At 49.0% G+C, this 16,800-nt stretch overlaps 1 protein-coding gene across 12 annotated transcripts in view; it reads left to right on the forward strand.

Annotated features, from left to right (window-relative positions):
* PTPRQ (protein tyrosine phosphatase receptor type Q) overlaps nucleotides 1-16,800 on the forward strand; it is a 2,012,995-nt gene that overhangs the window by 43,213 nt on the left and 1,952,982 nt on the right. For all 12 annotated transcript variants that reach the window (XM_069629300.1, XM_069629298.1, XM_069629293.1 and 9 more), the window contains exon 3: nucleotides 16,350-16,487. In XM_069629300.1, the coding sequence (XP_069485401.1) occupies nucleotides 16,350-16,487 (138 nt within the window). The remainder of the gene's footprint in view (nucleotides 1-16,349; nucleotides 16,488-16,800) is intronic.

The raw sequence follows: 16,800 nt of genomic DNA on the forward strand, positions 1-16,800 counted from the left end.
TAAGCACCTTGAAGATCCAGGTTAAGAAATTAATTTTGTAAAATGTTAAATGGTCAAAAGATACATGAGATTAAATGTACACAGCTATAATGTATGGCAATGTTGCAAATACTGTGATTTGGTATACTACTTGAACAACTCTCCATGATAATGGAGTTGTGAAAAAAAAGATATAAAGATAAAGTTTTTTTATTGAAATATGAAAAATAAATAACTATTTTTGATAATACGTGGTGCAGTCAATGATAATGTAATGGCTACTAATCTCATATAGTAAGGTTCAATCTTTGATGGACTTGGGGAAGCAAGGGACCGAGTGAACATTGTGTATTGTTTAAAAGTTCTGTTTTTAGAGGGCTGTTCACTATTGGTCGTAGAAAATATTAGCTCTAGTCTCTCTGAGTTAATTGTGAGGCTGCACCAGGAGCATGTCCTTCAAAGCACTTACAGCATCAGGGTGGTATGGGCGGTATTAAGTTTCCCATTACACTTCTTTCCCTAGCCTTTGAAGTCAAACCCAATGAGGTGCAGTCCCTTAGTTAACTGTAGCCTTCTGACACACTCCTATCATGGGCAGATATTCCAGCTTTTGCCTAGGGGTTTCTTTTGGCTTAAACAAGGGCAGATTTGTGCAGTTTTCTCTTTCGTGCCCTAGGAGTCTCTTGGATAGTATTTACGTCCCACATGCCAGAGTATTTTTTAGCCTGCAGTATTTGTAGCCATCCAGCCGAGTGTTGGCCTCTTGAGTCTGAGGTTAGATTCCCCTAGGGCAAAGCTCCTCTCGTACTCTGGTGACTTTGCAGCAATCATTAGGCTCTTGGATAGAACCACCAGCAACTAGCAGGTTTACCTGAATGTTGATGCTCTCTTTGGATGGGCATGGCTAGTAAAATGGTGCTTGGGTTTGGCACAACACAATTTTCTCATCTTGCTGCAAAAAAATATATATATTAAGCCGTACATACCCCCTAAACAAAGTCTCACATATCATGAATGACAATATTTATTTTGAAATGGTGTGGTCCAACCACTCCTTTTGGCCCTATAGTAAAAAGACTGTTAGGGGTTTCACCATTCTCTTGGAAATTGGTGCTTAAAAGTGTGTTTCGAAGGGATTGTGTCCTCCGACGTATTCCTCATCTTAGATATCTCCTTCCAGCTCTGCTGGCCTCGGAAATGTTTTTCTCTCCAGAGGGCGCTGTGCGTCGACGTCCTCCGAGTCGATGTCCCTCGACAGCCGCCGTATCGACGTCGACGTCATCCTGCCTATAAAGGCCGCGCGCAGCGTCCGTTGCTCAGTTCCGTTTTTCCGCGCTTACTCAGTGCCTCGGAATACCGTTGCTCAGTTCTTGTCAGATTAATCCATATTTACCTCGAGTTATTCGATCCGTACTCGATGGCTTCCTCGTCGGAACCGACAACTCCTCGATCCGGCTTCAAAAAATGCCGAGATTGTGGGAAAAAGATGTCGCTGACTGACCCTCACAGAGCTTGTCTGTGGTGTTTGGGAGCTGAACGCCATTGTTCGGAATGCGAGGACTGTATGTCCATGACAGCTAAGGCCCTGAAGGAGCGTAGGGGGAAGCTGGAGAAAGGTAAGACTTTTAAAGCTTCTTCTTCGTCTACGAAGTCGAGACACTCGTCTCCTCGTCACCATCCGCGCTCCAGGTCTCGGAGTGGGTCCCATCACTCCTCGAGATCGAAGCACTCGAAGAGGAGACGTCGAAGATCCCCTTCTCCGTCTTCCTCTTCCTCTGTTTCGCCAAAAAGAATCCCTTGCCCCACGAAACATAGTTCCCGGGCTGAATGGGAGGAATTCCGCAAAAATATGATGAGCGTCTTCGAGAAAGCGGCCTTGACCCCCTCGAAGACTGCCGAGAGTGATGCTCTGGTCGAAAGACCCGAAGGTCAAAAACGTCGCGAGTCGCAGTACCCGGCGAAGGAAACCTCTCGAGCGCGTCTCGAACCCTCGAGTAGGACTATGACCTCCAAACCTTCCTCGAAGGTTCCGTCGACGCCGTCGACGAGGGTTCCGTCGACGCCGAGGTCGGTGTCTTCGACGCCGTTGTCGAAGGGACCTTCGACACACGGGTCTGTCGACTCGACGCCAGCTTCGACACCGGCGTCGACGCCAAGAAAAGTCACGGTTACGACACACCCAGTGACTATCCCCAGGTCCTCGACGTCGATGGCGTCGAGATTGTCGAGTAGAATTCCAATTCTGTCGAGGTCTTCGAGGCCTCCGCCTTTGTTTTCGACGCCACGCTCGAAGCCTTCGACGTCGGCGTCGACGACATCGACGTTTTCGAGGCCGATAATGACAAGTTCGGCACCCTCTGCCTTGGAAATGGGATTTACTCCCTTTATGTGTTCAGAACAATTGAGAACTATGTCCTCAATTTTGGAAGAGGGAGAATTGTCTGAACAGGAAGACACATTTGAGTTGCAGGGACCTGTAACCCCAATTAGAGAGGAATTTTCCTCTGAAGAACGCAGGTTAAAGGATCTTCATGATTCCTTACATGAGGCAAGTGGGTTAGACACTTCCCCTGAGGTGGAGTTTGTTAGGCCAGACCCGGGGGAGCATGCTGAAACCCCCTGTAGAGCCTTAATGGCCAGGATCACAGAGTTCATGGGGTGGTCTGCACCTTCACAATCTTTCCAACAAGATGACCTCACGGATATTCTTGACAAAGGCCCACAGGAGGATCCTGTGGTGCCTTTTCATAAAGCTCTTCAGAGGAAGATCATGACAAACTGGGAAACCCCACATGTCGTACCAGCAGTAAATAAAAAACTGTCTACAAAGTACAGGGTATCTTCTACAGACCCAGAGTTTTTGTCTAAACACCCATCCCCAGAAAGTCTGGTGGTACAGGCAGCATCCTCTACCGATGTCAAGACGGCTTATCCTACCGTCCCACAGGACAGGGACGATAAAAAATATGATGCTATGGCAAAGAAAGTCTTTTCAGCATGTAGCATGGCGTTAAAATCTGTTAATGCTACCTGCATCCTTGCTAGGTTCAGCCATACACTTTGGGAGTGTGCTTCTACAGCGGCTGACTGCATCCCGGAGGGAGAAGAAAGGGATGCGTTCCTGAATATTATACAGGACGGTAAAGACGCTATGTGCGAATCCCTCCAGATGGGCATTGATTCGGCTGACAGTATCAGCAGAGCAATGGCGGCAAGTATATCAACCAGGAGATTCGCTTGGTTGAGAAAGTCTGGTTTTGCCCCAGATGTGCAAGCCACGCTCTTGAACATGCCATTCGATGGCTCTTCTTTGTTCGGGAAAAAGGCGGATGACAGTTTAGAGAAACTGCAAACTTCAAAAGCAGCAGCTAAATCCCTAGGAGCTGCAATCCGTCAGACTCCCTTTCGTCCCACAGGAACCTCTGCGAGGGGCAAGTCCTTTCGCTTCTACTCCGCATTCGGAAGAGGTAGAGGACGTCCGGCTCAAAGGGGACAAAGAAGAACTACCCGAGGTGGACGGGTTAGATTTTCAAAAGCCGCAGCAACAGCAGGTGCCTCTTTACCATCGGCATCTGCATCAGCCGCCCCAAAACCACTCTGAGGACTTCCCTCACAGGACACCTGTACGAGGCAGGTTGACTCAACATCTGGCGGTATGGCAGGCTATCACGTCAGATGCTTGGGCATTGGAAACAGTTGCCCAAGGTTACTGCCTGCCTTTCCTACGTATACCTCAGAGTCATCCACCGGGGATCAGCTCTCAGAAAGCTCCAGATCCGCTCCTCTTGCAGGAAATTTTGGACCTGCTAGAGCTTTCTCTAGAACCGGTACCTGTAGCGGAGAGGAACAAGGGCTGGTACTCCCCTTACTTTCTCATTCCAAAGAAAGACGGAGGACTGAGACCCATCTTGGACTTGCGAGAATTGAACAAATTCCTCAGAAAAGACAAATTCAAGATGGTCACTCTTTCTCAGATCCTCCAGGCCCTTCAGTTCCAGGACTGGTTGGTATCTCTGGACCTTCAGGACGCTTATTTCCATGTGCCTATCCATCTCAAACACAGGAAATACCTGAGGTTCGCAATTGGCAACTCTCACTATCAATTTCGAGTGCTGCCATTTGGGCTGACCTCCGCCCCGAGGGTCTTCACCAAGTTAATGTCGGTAGTGGCTGCAAGTCTAAGGAGGGAAGGGATTCACGTCTACCCCTACCTGGACGATTGGTTGATCAGTGCTGTTTCTTCGGAACAAGCTCAGATCCAGCTAAATCACGTGTGCCACTTCCTTCACAGACTGGGCTTCTCCCTCAATTTAAAGAAGTCACAAATGATACCATCGCAGAGACTCCAATTCATAGGAGCGATCCTGGACACTTCCCTGGGAAAAGCGTCGCCACCAGAGGTGAGGGCTCAAGATATTCTACAGATGGTTACCAAGTTCCAACATGCCCAACGTCTCCCAGCCTTCGACTTTTTGAGGTTGCTAGGCCTCATGGCATCCTGCATTTTCCTAGTGCCAGAGGCTCGCCTGAGAATGAGATCCCTCCAGTGGGCACTGAGGACTCAGTGGTCACAATTCTCAGGGAGAATGACAGATCTTCTTCAGGTTCCCGGCAGGGTGGCTCGAGACCTTCAGTGGTGGGCCTGTCAGGAGAACATTCTGAAAGGAGAACAGTTTTGGCAACCCTGGCCGGAGATAACAGTAGTCACGGATGCCTCACTCACGGGGTGGGGAGCCCACGCCAACGACTTGACCATCAGCGGTCGTTGGTCTCCATCGGAGTCCAGACTACATATCAACCTGTTAGAGCTGAGAGCCATCAGACTTGCGCTGAAGGCGTTCCTGCCAGCTGTACAAGGGAAGAACGTCCTGATAATGACGGACAACACGGTGGCCATGCATTACCTCAACAAAAGAGGAGGCGTAGGATCACTACCCCTGTGCAGAGAGGCGATGCAGCTCTGGTTTTGGGCAATCCAAGAAGGAATCTCTCTATCGGCAGTTCACCTAGCCGGAGAGAAGTACTTGACAGCGGACGCTCTGAGCAGGCAGAACACAGTCTCCCACGAGTGGGAGCTAGCTCAGGAAGTCCTTCAAGAGATCTTCGCCCTTTGGAGAACCCCTCAGGTAGATCTGTTCACCACCAGCCTAAACAGGAAATGCGACTTGTTCTGCTCAAGGGAATTTCCCCCGAGAGGAGCTCTGGGAGACGCGTTCATAGTGGACTGGGAGTTTCCACTTCTGTACGCGTTCCCACCGGTCCCTGTCATTCCTCAAATGATCAGGAGGTTGAGAAGATTCCGGCGAACCATGATCCTAATTGCCCCGGATTGGGCCAGGAGAACGTGGTACCCGGACCTTCTAGACTTGTCCATCTGCCCTCCTATTCGACTTCCACTCAGAGAGAACCTACTCTCACAGAAGGGAGGTCAGGTTCTCCATCCAGACATCAAAACCCTCAACCTTCACTCTTGGCTTCTGAAAGGCTGAGGTACAAGGATTGGGACCTCCCTGATGATGTTATGGAGGTGTTGCTTTCGGCAAGGAGGCCAGCAACAAAGTCTTTATACCGCTGCCGTTGGAACAGATTTTGCAGCTGGTGTAGAGAACAGAATATCGACCCTTTTTCATGTGGTACACCAATGATTTTGTCCTTCCTACTATATTTGGCAAATTCAGGTCTTCAAGTTGGCACCATTAAGGGCTATCTCGCAGCGCTATCCATCTTTAAGCGTACTGCGGAAGAACCATCCTATTTCAAATTACCCTTGGTAATACAGTTTCTAAAGGGGTTAACCAATGTTTATCCCCCAAGACCATTCCAAGTTCCCCTATGGGATTTAAAGTTAGTACTAACTTTCCTGATGGGCACACCTTTCGAACCTCTCCATTCTTGTTCGTTAAGATTCCTTACCCTTAAAACTGTTTTATTAATAGCACTTACATCTGCTAGAAGGGTGAGCGAGTTACAAGCTCTTTCTTGTAAACCCCCTCACACAATATTTCACAAAGACAAAGTTGTCCTGCAAGTGAAGCCTAATTTCCTCCCAAAGGTGGTTTCTGAATTCCATATCACTTAGAAGATTACCCTACCATCTTTCTATCCTCCTCCTCACCCGGGGAAAGAGGAAGAGAGGTTACACAGGCTAGACCCTAGGAGGGCTTTAAGTTTTTACATCAGTAGACTAGCCAGGATAAGACAGGCAGACCAGCTGTTTGTAGGTTACGCAGGTCACAAGCTGGGGTTACCAATAACTAAGCAGACCATTTCCAGATGGATCATTCTAGCCATTCTGGAATGTTATAAACTGGCAGGGAAAGAGCCCCCTCAAAACCTTAGGGCTCATTCGACCAGAGGTATTGCAGCTTCATCGGCCCTCAAAAGAGGCGTGCCGGTTAAAGACATCTTTTGGGCCGCTACATGGTCGTCTGTCCATACCTTTACACGTTTTTACAATTTGGATTCCTCCTCCAGTCAAGAGACTAGGTTTGGAAGGGCTGTACTGCATTCTATTCATCAATAGAAGACAGCGTGAAGTCAGTACTCCCTCCTCCGATAATAGAATACTGCTATGGGAGCCTATCTAAGATGAGGAATACGTCGGAGGACACAATCCCTTCGAAGAACAAGTTACTTCTTACCTTGTAACGTTCTTTCGACGGGATGTTCCTCCGACGTATTCCTCATTGACCCTCCCATCCATCCCCGCAGTACTACTTCCCTTGTTGTTGCAGCTTACGCTCCTTCAGGGTGATTAGTTTAGTCCAGAAAGTATTATTGTGGGCTACAAAACGGAACTGAGCAACGGACGCTGCGCGCGGCCTTTATAGGCAGGATGACGTCGACGTCGATACAGCGGCTGTCGAGGGACATCAACTCGGAGGACGTCGACGCGCAGCGCCCTCTGGAGAGAAAAATTTTTCCGAGGCCAGCAGAGCTGGAAGGAGATATCTAAGATGAGGAATACGTCGGAGGAAAATCCCGTCGAAAGAACGTTACAAGGTAAGAAGTAACTTGTTCTTAAACATTATTGACAATGGGGGTCATTACATCTCTGGAAAATAAATGCCAGTATTTCTGTATATTGCCACTTTTCCGGACCAGCAGAGTACAAGTTTGCCGGTGGGGGTAGCCTGATTTTACCTCCAGCCAACAGCTCGAGGTAAATCAGGCCACCCATTGGCAAAACACAGCAGGTATTTCTGGCACTGATAATACGGGTGCCGGAAATACCTACAATTCCACCTTCGAGTTTTATGGCACTCCATGGAATGGGGAATGACCGTCGTTGTCGGCACCTTGAATATCCTGGAATTACCAGGATATCATGCGCCATTAATGGTAGGTCAGTTTCCCGGTATCCTACCGGAATTACCAGCGGGATACCGGGAAACATGTAATGACCCCCAATGTAATTTCAAATGGAGCAGAGATCAAAAACTTTTTATGAGCCACAATCAGCTGTTTAAGTTGTTGTGGATGTAAAATGCTGGAAGTATTTAATCGTTTATGGGGCCAACACAAATTCATGCCTATAAATGCAAAATGCAAAGAACAGCGAAACTATTGGCTTTTCCAATGCTTGTTATTTATTACCGGGGTATTTTAATTCTTATAATACATGGTCTTGCCAACCATCCGTTTAATACGTATTCTCTTGCTTGTTCATGTGTACGAGATCTTGAAGTTGTTTACATGCATTAGCACCTGAATGGAATGTAAGGATTCTAGGAGTCAATCAGTATCCAGGGATTCCAAGCAACAATGGCCAGTCTAGTCATGGAGCCTGTTGACTTGTAGGGTTACTGACTCCACATCTGGTACCTGCCATTATCTGTGCTGCCCTTCATTGTCCCCACTCCTTTCTTACCCATGGCCGTATGGTCTACGTTGCACCAAACCACTTAGGTTTGGGATTTTGTACAGGCATGGGAAAGGAACTTGCCAGGCACAGTGAAATGGTATTAACTAGCCATTGATGGTAGCAGGTGCAAAATGGTGCGAGCACCTGGACCTCTAATAGCAGTGCCTGGCAAATAAATGTATACTACTTAAATACAAGCCAAAACCGTTGGCTTTGCCAATTCTTGTTTTTAGCACGACTTCAGTGAAGGACACACATAGTGCTTATAAATCGTGTAGCTGAAGGAACCTGGTTAAGACATTTTTAATTACACCTGTAGTTGGTTTTCAACTCCAATTAAGACATAAGAAGACTGCTTTGAAAAAACACTGGCAAGGACTTCAAATACAAAGTTTGATGGCAAGGTATGATTACATCAAGCTCAAAGAGTACCCACAGGGAGGTGTAATGGCTGGGGAGGCTTAGGAACTGGATGGGAATGGCCACACGGATGAGCATGGGCAGTCAATAGGTGGGCAAAAAATATCAAACAACACCTCCAAACTGTGTATCCCTCCTCATATGCCATTTCTCCCTAGCTGTATTCTAATGCAATAGTTGGGACTTATAGGTGTCACAAGCGACACCTCATAGCCCAACCTAAAAATGGACACACGCAGTGCGTGTTCATTGCTCAGCAGCCATAGCAGAATGATTTCTTTATTCCCTTTTCTGCTTCAACTTGATGACTGCCACAAGCGCTCAGGGCCTGGCCACCTGGGCAATATTGCTTGTCAAGAGCCCGTAGACCTCCTTATGTGCCCTTGCTTTGCTTGCGCCCACAGGGCAGGCTTCCGGGCTACTAACAGATGGTGTGGCTGTGGGCTCTGGGAAAAATTGCTTGAGAGTTTGCATTATTTGCATTAAACAATCCAATTGGCAGTTGGTAATGTACAGCAAAGATACATTTTAAGCTGTTTAATAAATGTTGGCTTTGTAGGTTGAAATACATTTCTGTATTAAATTACATCAGTGCACTAAATAAACATACTATCATGAATGTCTTCTTCTCAACTCATGAATAGATTGTCAGTGGATACAAACTCGGATGAAAGGAATTGAATACATTATTTATAACTTTCATTTCATGTTTAAGAGCCAGTTCGAATTCTACTTACTGAACTGCCTTTCACGCATTATACTGGCTCCGGCAGCATGCATTGTGATATCAGAACTCAAATGGAGTGATCAAAGTAGTTGGGCCTCATTACGGGTCCGTCGGTAACCCTGCCGGTGCTACTGGTGGGTTTGCCGCCGGACCCATAATATATGACCAGCGCCTGACTTCTTGGTGCCACTGGGAGATTACAACTCCTGTGGCCCAGGAAGTCGGGCGCCAGTAAATTGTAAGTCCCCATTCCCATAGAGTCCCATTGAGTCTTATGGGAGTGAGGACATGGTTGCTAATGGTGCTGGTGCTTCCTTGACCGGTCTGCCTCCTATGACCGCTGCGCCCGGCAGGGTCAGACCTGTCGGGCACAGCGGCCACAGCAGGCAGACTCAGAGTTTTCCCATTTGGAAATAAGGGTGCTTGTGAGCTTACCGGCACCCTTGTCTCCAGACCGGCAAACTCCTAATAAGGCCTGTTGTGTAATATTCGTGTTAGAGATGAGTTGTGATGTCACAAATAAGCTGCACCCAGAAAACGATGTACGTTTGTTTATAGATCTGCCAGTATTATATTAAAAATATGAGATTTGTGTTGAAATTCACTACGGAAACGTTGAATGAAAGACAATATTAATGTGTTAATTCCATCTGCAGGAAACCTTCGGGTAGTTATAAAGTCACAGGACAACATTTCTAATGAAGCCTTCCCCACATGCATGTGTTCTGGGCACATGAAGTGGAGATAATACACTGTCTTGTGATGTTTGACCCTCCTATGTGAATTGCCCTTTTCAGATGTGGGTCCCTCCCAATGTGTAATGCCCTTTTAAGATGGGCCATGACTGTGTCATAGCGCAAGCTAATAAAAGGAGTAACTGCAGGCATGTGCCTCAGAACGGCTGCAGACTCCAACTATGGAACTCCTGTTGTCTCTGTCTCTCACTTTGGGCCTGCAGGCCTATGCCGTGTGATCACGGTCCTGCAGATCTCTGTTGGTCTGGTGCCCAGGGTCCAGCCCAGACACCCACCATCCAGAATGCTGCCGGGGTGCTCTGGCACCCAGGCTGTGTCACCACAGACTCACAGGGCCCTGCCCTGCAACACCTATAAGTCTGGGGTGACCCTGGCACCCCAACATGGTGCTAGGCCCCCCAGCACCAGTGCGGCCGGTCTCGTGACCACCGCCGACCCAAAAATAATGGCAACGAGGGGAGAAAGAGCCCCCGCGATGTGCCGTCCCTGTTGTCCCTCATTTTATTTGTCTTTATTTTCAAAAAAGAGGAGGGAGAAAGGAGGAGGAGCGGCATTCATTGCCGTGGAGACCAGAGCCCTGCCAGCGAATTCTCCCTGGCCGCGACCCTCTATGAAGAGTTTGCTCGTGCGGCCTGGGGAGGGTGAGCCTGCAGTCCCAGCAGTATTAGCCATCCAGATAAGAGGTAACGAAATGGAGCTGCTGTAGCTGCAAGAGCAATGGACCTCCCGCCTGAGGAGAGAGTGGTGCTTCCCCCAGGGGAAAGAGGAGGAGTGAAGAAGCAACCTCTGCCGCATCATGAAGGAGAGTGCCGGCTTGACAGCCAGAGGCAACATTGCCTGCGCGGCCTCCCGTGCTCTGCTATGCAGTGTCCCGGTTGGGCGACCCGTTGTCACCGGAAGGTGGGATGCCTCAGCCCGGCTTCTGAAGAGGTGAGTGCCTGCCCACCCGCAAGCGACACCATCAGCGGGTGTCTTACGGTGCTCCCACCCCCCACACTGCTCAGGGTGATCCCCAGCCCCTCGGCGGTACCTTTGTGCACTAGCTCCAAGCCATAGCAAGATAAAATGCAGAAGGCCCTCTCCGGTTCCTGGGCCCATCGGCAGTGAAGTGCCCAGCAGCTCCACATCGGAGCATGCGAGAAATGCAGCAATGAAAGTAAAATCAATACTGGGTCGACCAGTGGTCATCGAAGGGAAGTCCTGATGGTTGGCATATTGAAATGCTGATAGCCCTGCCGGCATACCTGAGCCTCTGGCGGTGAAAGTGAGAATGCTCCGGTATCAGAGCTAGGAAAGCGAGATCCTTGGCCTCGGCAGTGAATTATGAGCACTCAGTGGCAGACAGAAGATGGAATGTGTCTGCTCTGTGCTCTGGTTCAGAGCAAGAAGAAAGTGCATGTCTGTTTGCTCCGGGATCAGAGTTTGCACAGTGTGCCTGTGAATGTGAGCGTCCACAAAAACGCACCCCCCTTAGTGAGAGGCAATAAAGGCCGCACCCCAGGAGGGGAATGAGACCAGGACCAAGTGCGGGTGAGATCAAAAAGGGTTTTATATAAATCAATATAGGGCATGCAAAGGACTCTGCAAACTCCGATAGCACTCTGTCTGACAATAGCAAAGACAGTCCTACTTATTACAGAACTAATGTCACGCATGACACAAGCTATAGGGGGCACAAAGTCTTAGGGATTGGGTGGTGAAGGCTAGGTGGTATACATTGTATACAGTTGCCGTTCCTGGATTGGGGGACGTCCATGCGGTGCCACGCGGGGTAGACGGGTCAGCTGGGCTCTTCGGGTGGAGCTGCCAGCTGGACATAACTTGTATTGATGATTGGTGGCTGCTCCAACACTTGCCAGGTGTCTGGTAAATCCTGTGACACATTGACCTTAGCCCAAGGGGGAGACAGGGATATGTGATAGGGGCTATCCCTATCCATCTGTTGTAGTGACATTTGGGTTAAAGCATGGTAGTCCCATAAGTCCATGTGCAGGGCCTTGGGTACAGAGGGGGGGTTATTCCATCGCCCTGTCCTGGTGGCTATAATGAAGGACGGTATTACGATCTGTTAGTACAAGAGTTGGCGCTCCCCTTCGAGGGCCAATAACTTGGGGTGAACGGGGATACCAATGGGCCGTGGGGGGCATGTAACCGGTGCCCGGGAGATGGTGGGATTTAGGACCAGGTAGCTCGTAATTCATAGAGTCAGGCTGTGGCAGCCTTTTGACATGGGGGAGGTGGATGCTTGAAACGGGTCCAGCAAGATTGGGAGGGCAGGGGAGGGGAGGCGAGGCTGTGCTGTTCGAACACCAGCTATCCCTGGCGGGCCTGGGAGGAGGGAGGGAGGAGGGGGGAGACGACCTTGCAGCTGCACAGGGCAGCTCCCCGTACTTTTGGCAAGGGTGGGTGGCAACACTTGGAGCTTCTGGTATTATACACATATGTTTACATTAATATGGGAACACAGGCTGGAGACGGTTTTGCCATTGAACACAGTATTTCACATCAGTAGTTGACATACGAACATGAGGTAGCATTAGGTTGGGTTGTGTGTAAGAGAGAGCACTGCATATTACATCACAGTACATCACAGTACAATCTGGCTCCACTGCCTCGGCTGATCATCGTGCATTACAAATGCGCTTTGTTACATCATGTACAGGAGTGATCACATATTACCCTTAAATCACACTTCTCCAGAATAGCAGCAAACGTTAGTCAACACGACATATATTACACAAATGTATATTTCGTTATGCATGGTGCCTCGGAGGTTGGTGGGGGTGAGGGGCGCCACACAGTCCAACTTAGAGGGCTTGGTACAGGGTCAGGGCATGCAGGATTTGGCTGGTTTCATTTACCTTCTAACAAGCCCGGACACGGCTGGGGCAAATGATGTACTGCGGAAGGCCGAGTGATACAGTGTTTATTTTGTTGTTTGTTCGTTTCTGGTTGCTCGTGAGAACAGGCCTTCAGCGGATCTACCATCAGGTGGAGGCTGGGGGGGGGGAGTGTATGCTCCTGTGAGCGCAGTCAAGCAGGGGTCGGGCTGCATCTTTCTGTGTGTGCGAGTATGCAAGCAACTTTACACAAAGTGGAGTTGTCTTAATACAAAATGGGGTCTATGCTATGTCTTATACTGTAGTCGTGCAGCCTCACGTGTCGATCCACAGCCCCCCCGCCTCCTGGGCCCTTAGGGTGAGGGGGCCGCCGCCGAGTCTCCACCTGGGTCGGAGATGTATGTGAGGGGGGTCCTGATGACCTATCCTCCCCTACACCTGCCTAACACCCAGTGAAATTGGGAAAAAAATTGCCCACGCCCACAAACACTATGGGGCAACACTCTGCTGTGCCGGCAGCCCCATCCACAGCTGATCCCTGGACATGGGGCGGTGAATAAGTGCAGCAGCTCCATGTCAGAGCATGCAAAATAAATGCGGGTGGCACCCTACAGATCCCGGGACTCCGGCGGGGAAATGTGTGAAAGTGCTCAAGTTTACAGTAAAACAACCTGGGTGCCCAGCAGTGAAGTTTAAGACACTCCAAGTCGGAGCCTGAAGGGGAGAAGAGTGGATGGTGCCACTCCAGTAATGCCCTACTCCTGCCTGGGGGAGCAAAATGAGCATCAAGTAGCCCCAGTGACACCCTGCCATTGGTGTGCACCCTTTACTGCTGGCAGTGCAATGCCAACTACTGCCTTGGGCAGCTGAATAAAGAAGTGGTTGCAACGCCCTTCCCCCAGTGTCACACTACCACTGGTGTGCGCCCTCTACTGCTGGCAGTACAATGCCAACTACTCCTGCCTGGTGGAGCTGATTAAAGAAGTGGTCGTAACACCCTGCCCCCAGTGTCACCCTACCACTGGTGGGTGCCCTCTGCTATGGGCAGTGCCCTGCCCACGGTCCTACCACCAGTGTCATCCTACCACTGGTGAGCACCCTCTGCTACTGGCAGTTCCCTGCGCACGCACCTGCCTGGGGGAGAGAACTATGCAGCAAGTGGCCTCATCACCCTGCCACTGGTGTGCGCCCTGCTGGGCCCACCATCCATGGACCAGGCGGATGTGGCCCTGGGTGCGATTCCTGCCACCCCCGAACTGGGCCATCACCTGGCCTATCGTCCTGCCTGAAAGAAGGAAAGATGGGACTGGCCAGGACTGCTGCAGCCCCATCAACAACAGTGACTCCTGCCTGGGGGAGAAGTGGCACAGACACCCTGTCATCTGTGTCCAGCCAACCAACGTCTTGCATCCATCATACCCACTACCCAGAAGAAGTGCTATGAGCAAGCGAGGGCTGCAGCTCTGTATGAGTGCTTGTGTGCCCTCCTCTGCCACTTCAGTTAAGTGGCACTCGTGCCTGGGGAGCCTGACCAAGAAAAGGGGAGCGAGTAACATACTGCCACTCCTGCCCTGTCAACATCATGTGGTGCAGCCCAGACACCCTGCTACCCGCGTCTCGCTGTCTGCCCCAACATCAAGGGACTGACTGAGCCTGAATGTTGTGTAGCCTAGGTGCCCTGCTACCAGCGTCTCGCTGCCTGCCCCACCATCAAGGGACTGACTGAGACTGAATGTGGTGCAGCCGAGACACCCTGCTACCAGCATTTTGCTGCCTGCCCCAGCATCAAGGTACTAAGCCGATGTGGCCCCTGGCGGTCACAGGTGCAGCTTTCCCGGCCTTTGAACTGTATCAACATACCTGGACCCGTGGAAATGACTATCCCGAAAGGACACTGGTCTCCTGCAGTCCTGCAAGGGCTCGGAAGAGACTCAGCAAACATGTCTTTAGAGGCTGTGAGCCTGCGTGTAGAGAATATGCTTAAATTGGGCCCAGTTAAATCGATGCAAAGCTGTGCTCCCGTAGTTTGTAGGCTTGCTATAAATGGTGCCAGCCGCTAAAAATGGCGTCATTCAGTGGTTGAAGTTCCACTTAACCCATGTTAATAAAGGGTTTTATAAAATGTGGTATTGTCAGTGACATATCCTACTATCTGTCTACCCCATAATTCCCAAGTGATATAAGTATTGTCATTCTGTAACGTGTGGGGGAGGGATCATGTATGTCTCAGCAACGTTTGTTTTGTTCGTTATGGAAAAGGAGGAGTGTGATATGTGACCCTCCTATGTGAATTGCTCTTTTAACATATGTGTCCCTCCCAATGTGTAATGCCCTTTTTTGGTGTCATGGCCCAAGCTAATAAAAGGAGGAACTGCAAGCACGTCCATCAGAAGGGTTGCAGACTTCAAATATGGAACTCCTGTTTTCTGCGTCTCTCACTTTGGACCTGCAGGCCTATGCAGTGTGATCAAGGTCCTGCAGCCCTGGCATGCAGGCCCACACCATGTGATCATGATCCTGCAGGTCTCTACTGGTCTGGGCCCCCTGACCAGCCTGGTGCCCTGGGTCCAGCCCAGGCACCCACCATCCAGGATGCCCTGGCACCCAGGCTGCCCCCACAGCCTCACAGGATCATACCCTGCAACCACGTATGTCTGGGTGACCCCGGCACACCAACATGGTGCTGATCCCCCCAGCACCAGTTAGGCCGGCCGCGTGACCGCTGCAGGCCCCATAATATGTCTCTCAGAAGTGATTATGCGCACGCACATGGCTGATCATACATAGTTTCACTGGTTTGAGTCACGTAAATGGCAGAATGGGGGCAGGGGTGTGTTGGGGAGATAGCCCCCATCCCTGATGCACTGAGGGATGTGTTTGCAACAGCCCCTGTGCTCTTTCCTATGCATTTGGTCTCCACTGTCTAAACTCGGCAGCATTAACTTACTGCAAATAGAAAAGCTTGTGCTCAGAATGAGTGTTTCAACGTATGTTTTTCATTGACCTCTGAAATGGGGGAAGAAAAGGAACAATGTGATTTTTAGTGATCGACCCTGTTTGGTTGCGACATAAAATGTGATAGTTAAGCCCACGTGAAAGGGGGCTGACACCAGCCGGCGAGTCACTTGGAAAAAGAAGCCAATGCACAGATAAAAATCAAGCCCCATTAAGAGTTTAGTGCTAAAAGTGAAGACGTGATATTGTAAATGCCTCCTATTCTTAAAATGTCACACAATTATTACTTTGAACTCGCATGGGATTTTTACGATGGCATACATAAAAAGTGCTGCAAAGAGGGGTCAACCCACCAAACGTACCCCATTTCACAGCTTCTACGTGCCGTGTGCTATAAATATATTCTGATCCCAACTCCTAATAAGGTGGTATTTTAAAAATAGGAGAAAAATACCACGTTTTCACTGTTACCAACATACTCATAATGACGAACTTAGAGATGTTTTAAGTTCCATTCCGATCCTCAACATTTGACTGCACTTGTCAGTCAAATGTTTCACTCAAAGCAAATCTGTACTACCAAGACATGAGATCCTGGGTATATATCACTCTATTTGTCAATAATCTCGCTGAGAGACAGTGGACAAAAGCACTGTCAATATTTTGCACCACAGGGTTCTAAATAACAGAGGCATATCTTCAAAATCCGGATGTGCTAAATAATCTGAATGGAAAACCATGTCTGGTCTGAGTTGTATAAAGTGAATTTTCATCCCACTTAAATGCACTTTCTTTTGTTTGTTTTTCAGGCTGCACAGAATTTAGATTGTGGTCAAAGGAAAGAACAAACGACAGCAGTTTTTGCTGAATGGAAGGATTTTCCCAAAGGAGAAAATCCAGAATTTTATTTGGTAACTTATCGACTCATGGGCAGTGCCCTTCAAAAGGTAAAGTTTTCTTTCAAGAGACATTTTGTATCAAATCTGGTTATGTGTATGTATAAAGGCCATATTTGTTCTTAGAATTCTAATTATTGGTCAATTAAACATAGTGATGTCTGAGCTAACATAATTAAAGAGTATTGTTCCCGCCTGTCATTGCACCCCTTTCATAGGAGCGTGTTCAAAACATTATTGGTGGGTCCAAAATCATGTATTCATTTTTGAATCTATACAGAATAGTGTACCCGCGGGTGTACATTATTTGAGATCTGAAGTTTCTACAGGTTTCTGTGCCATTTAAACGACATGGCAGAATTCC

This window comes from Ambystoma mexicanum, chromosome 12 (genome assembly GCF_040938575.1).
Source record: "Ambystoma mexicanum isolate Mex_15411 chromosome 12, UKY_AmexF1_1, whole genome shotgun sequence".
NCBI lineage: Eukaryota > Metazoa > Chordata > Amphibia > Caudata > Ambystomatidae > Ambystoma > Ambystoma mexicanum.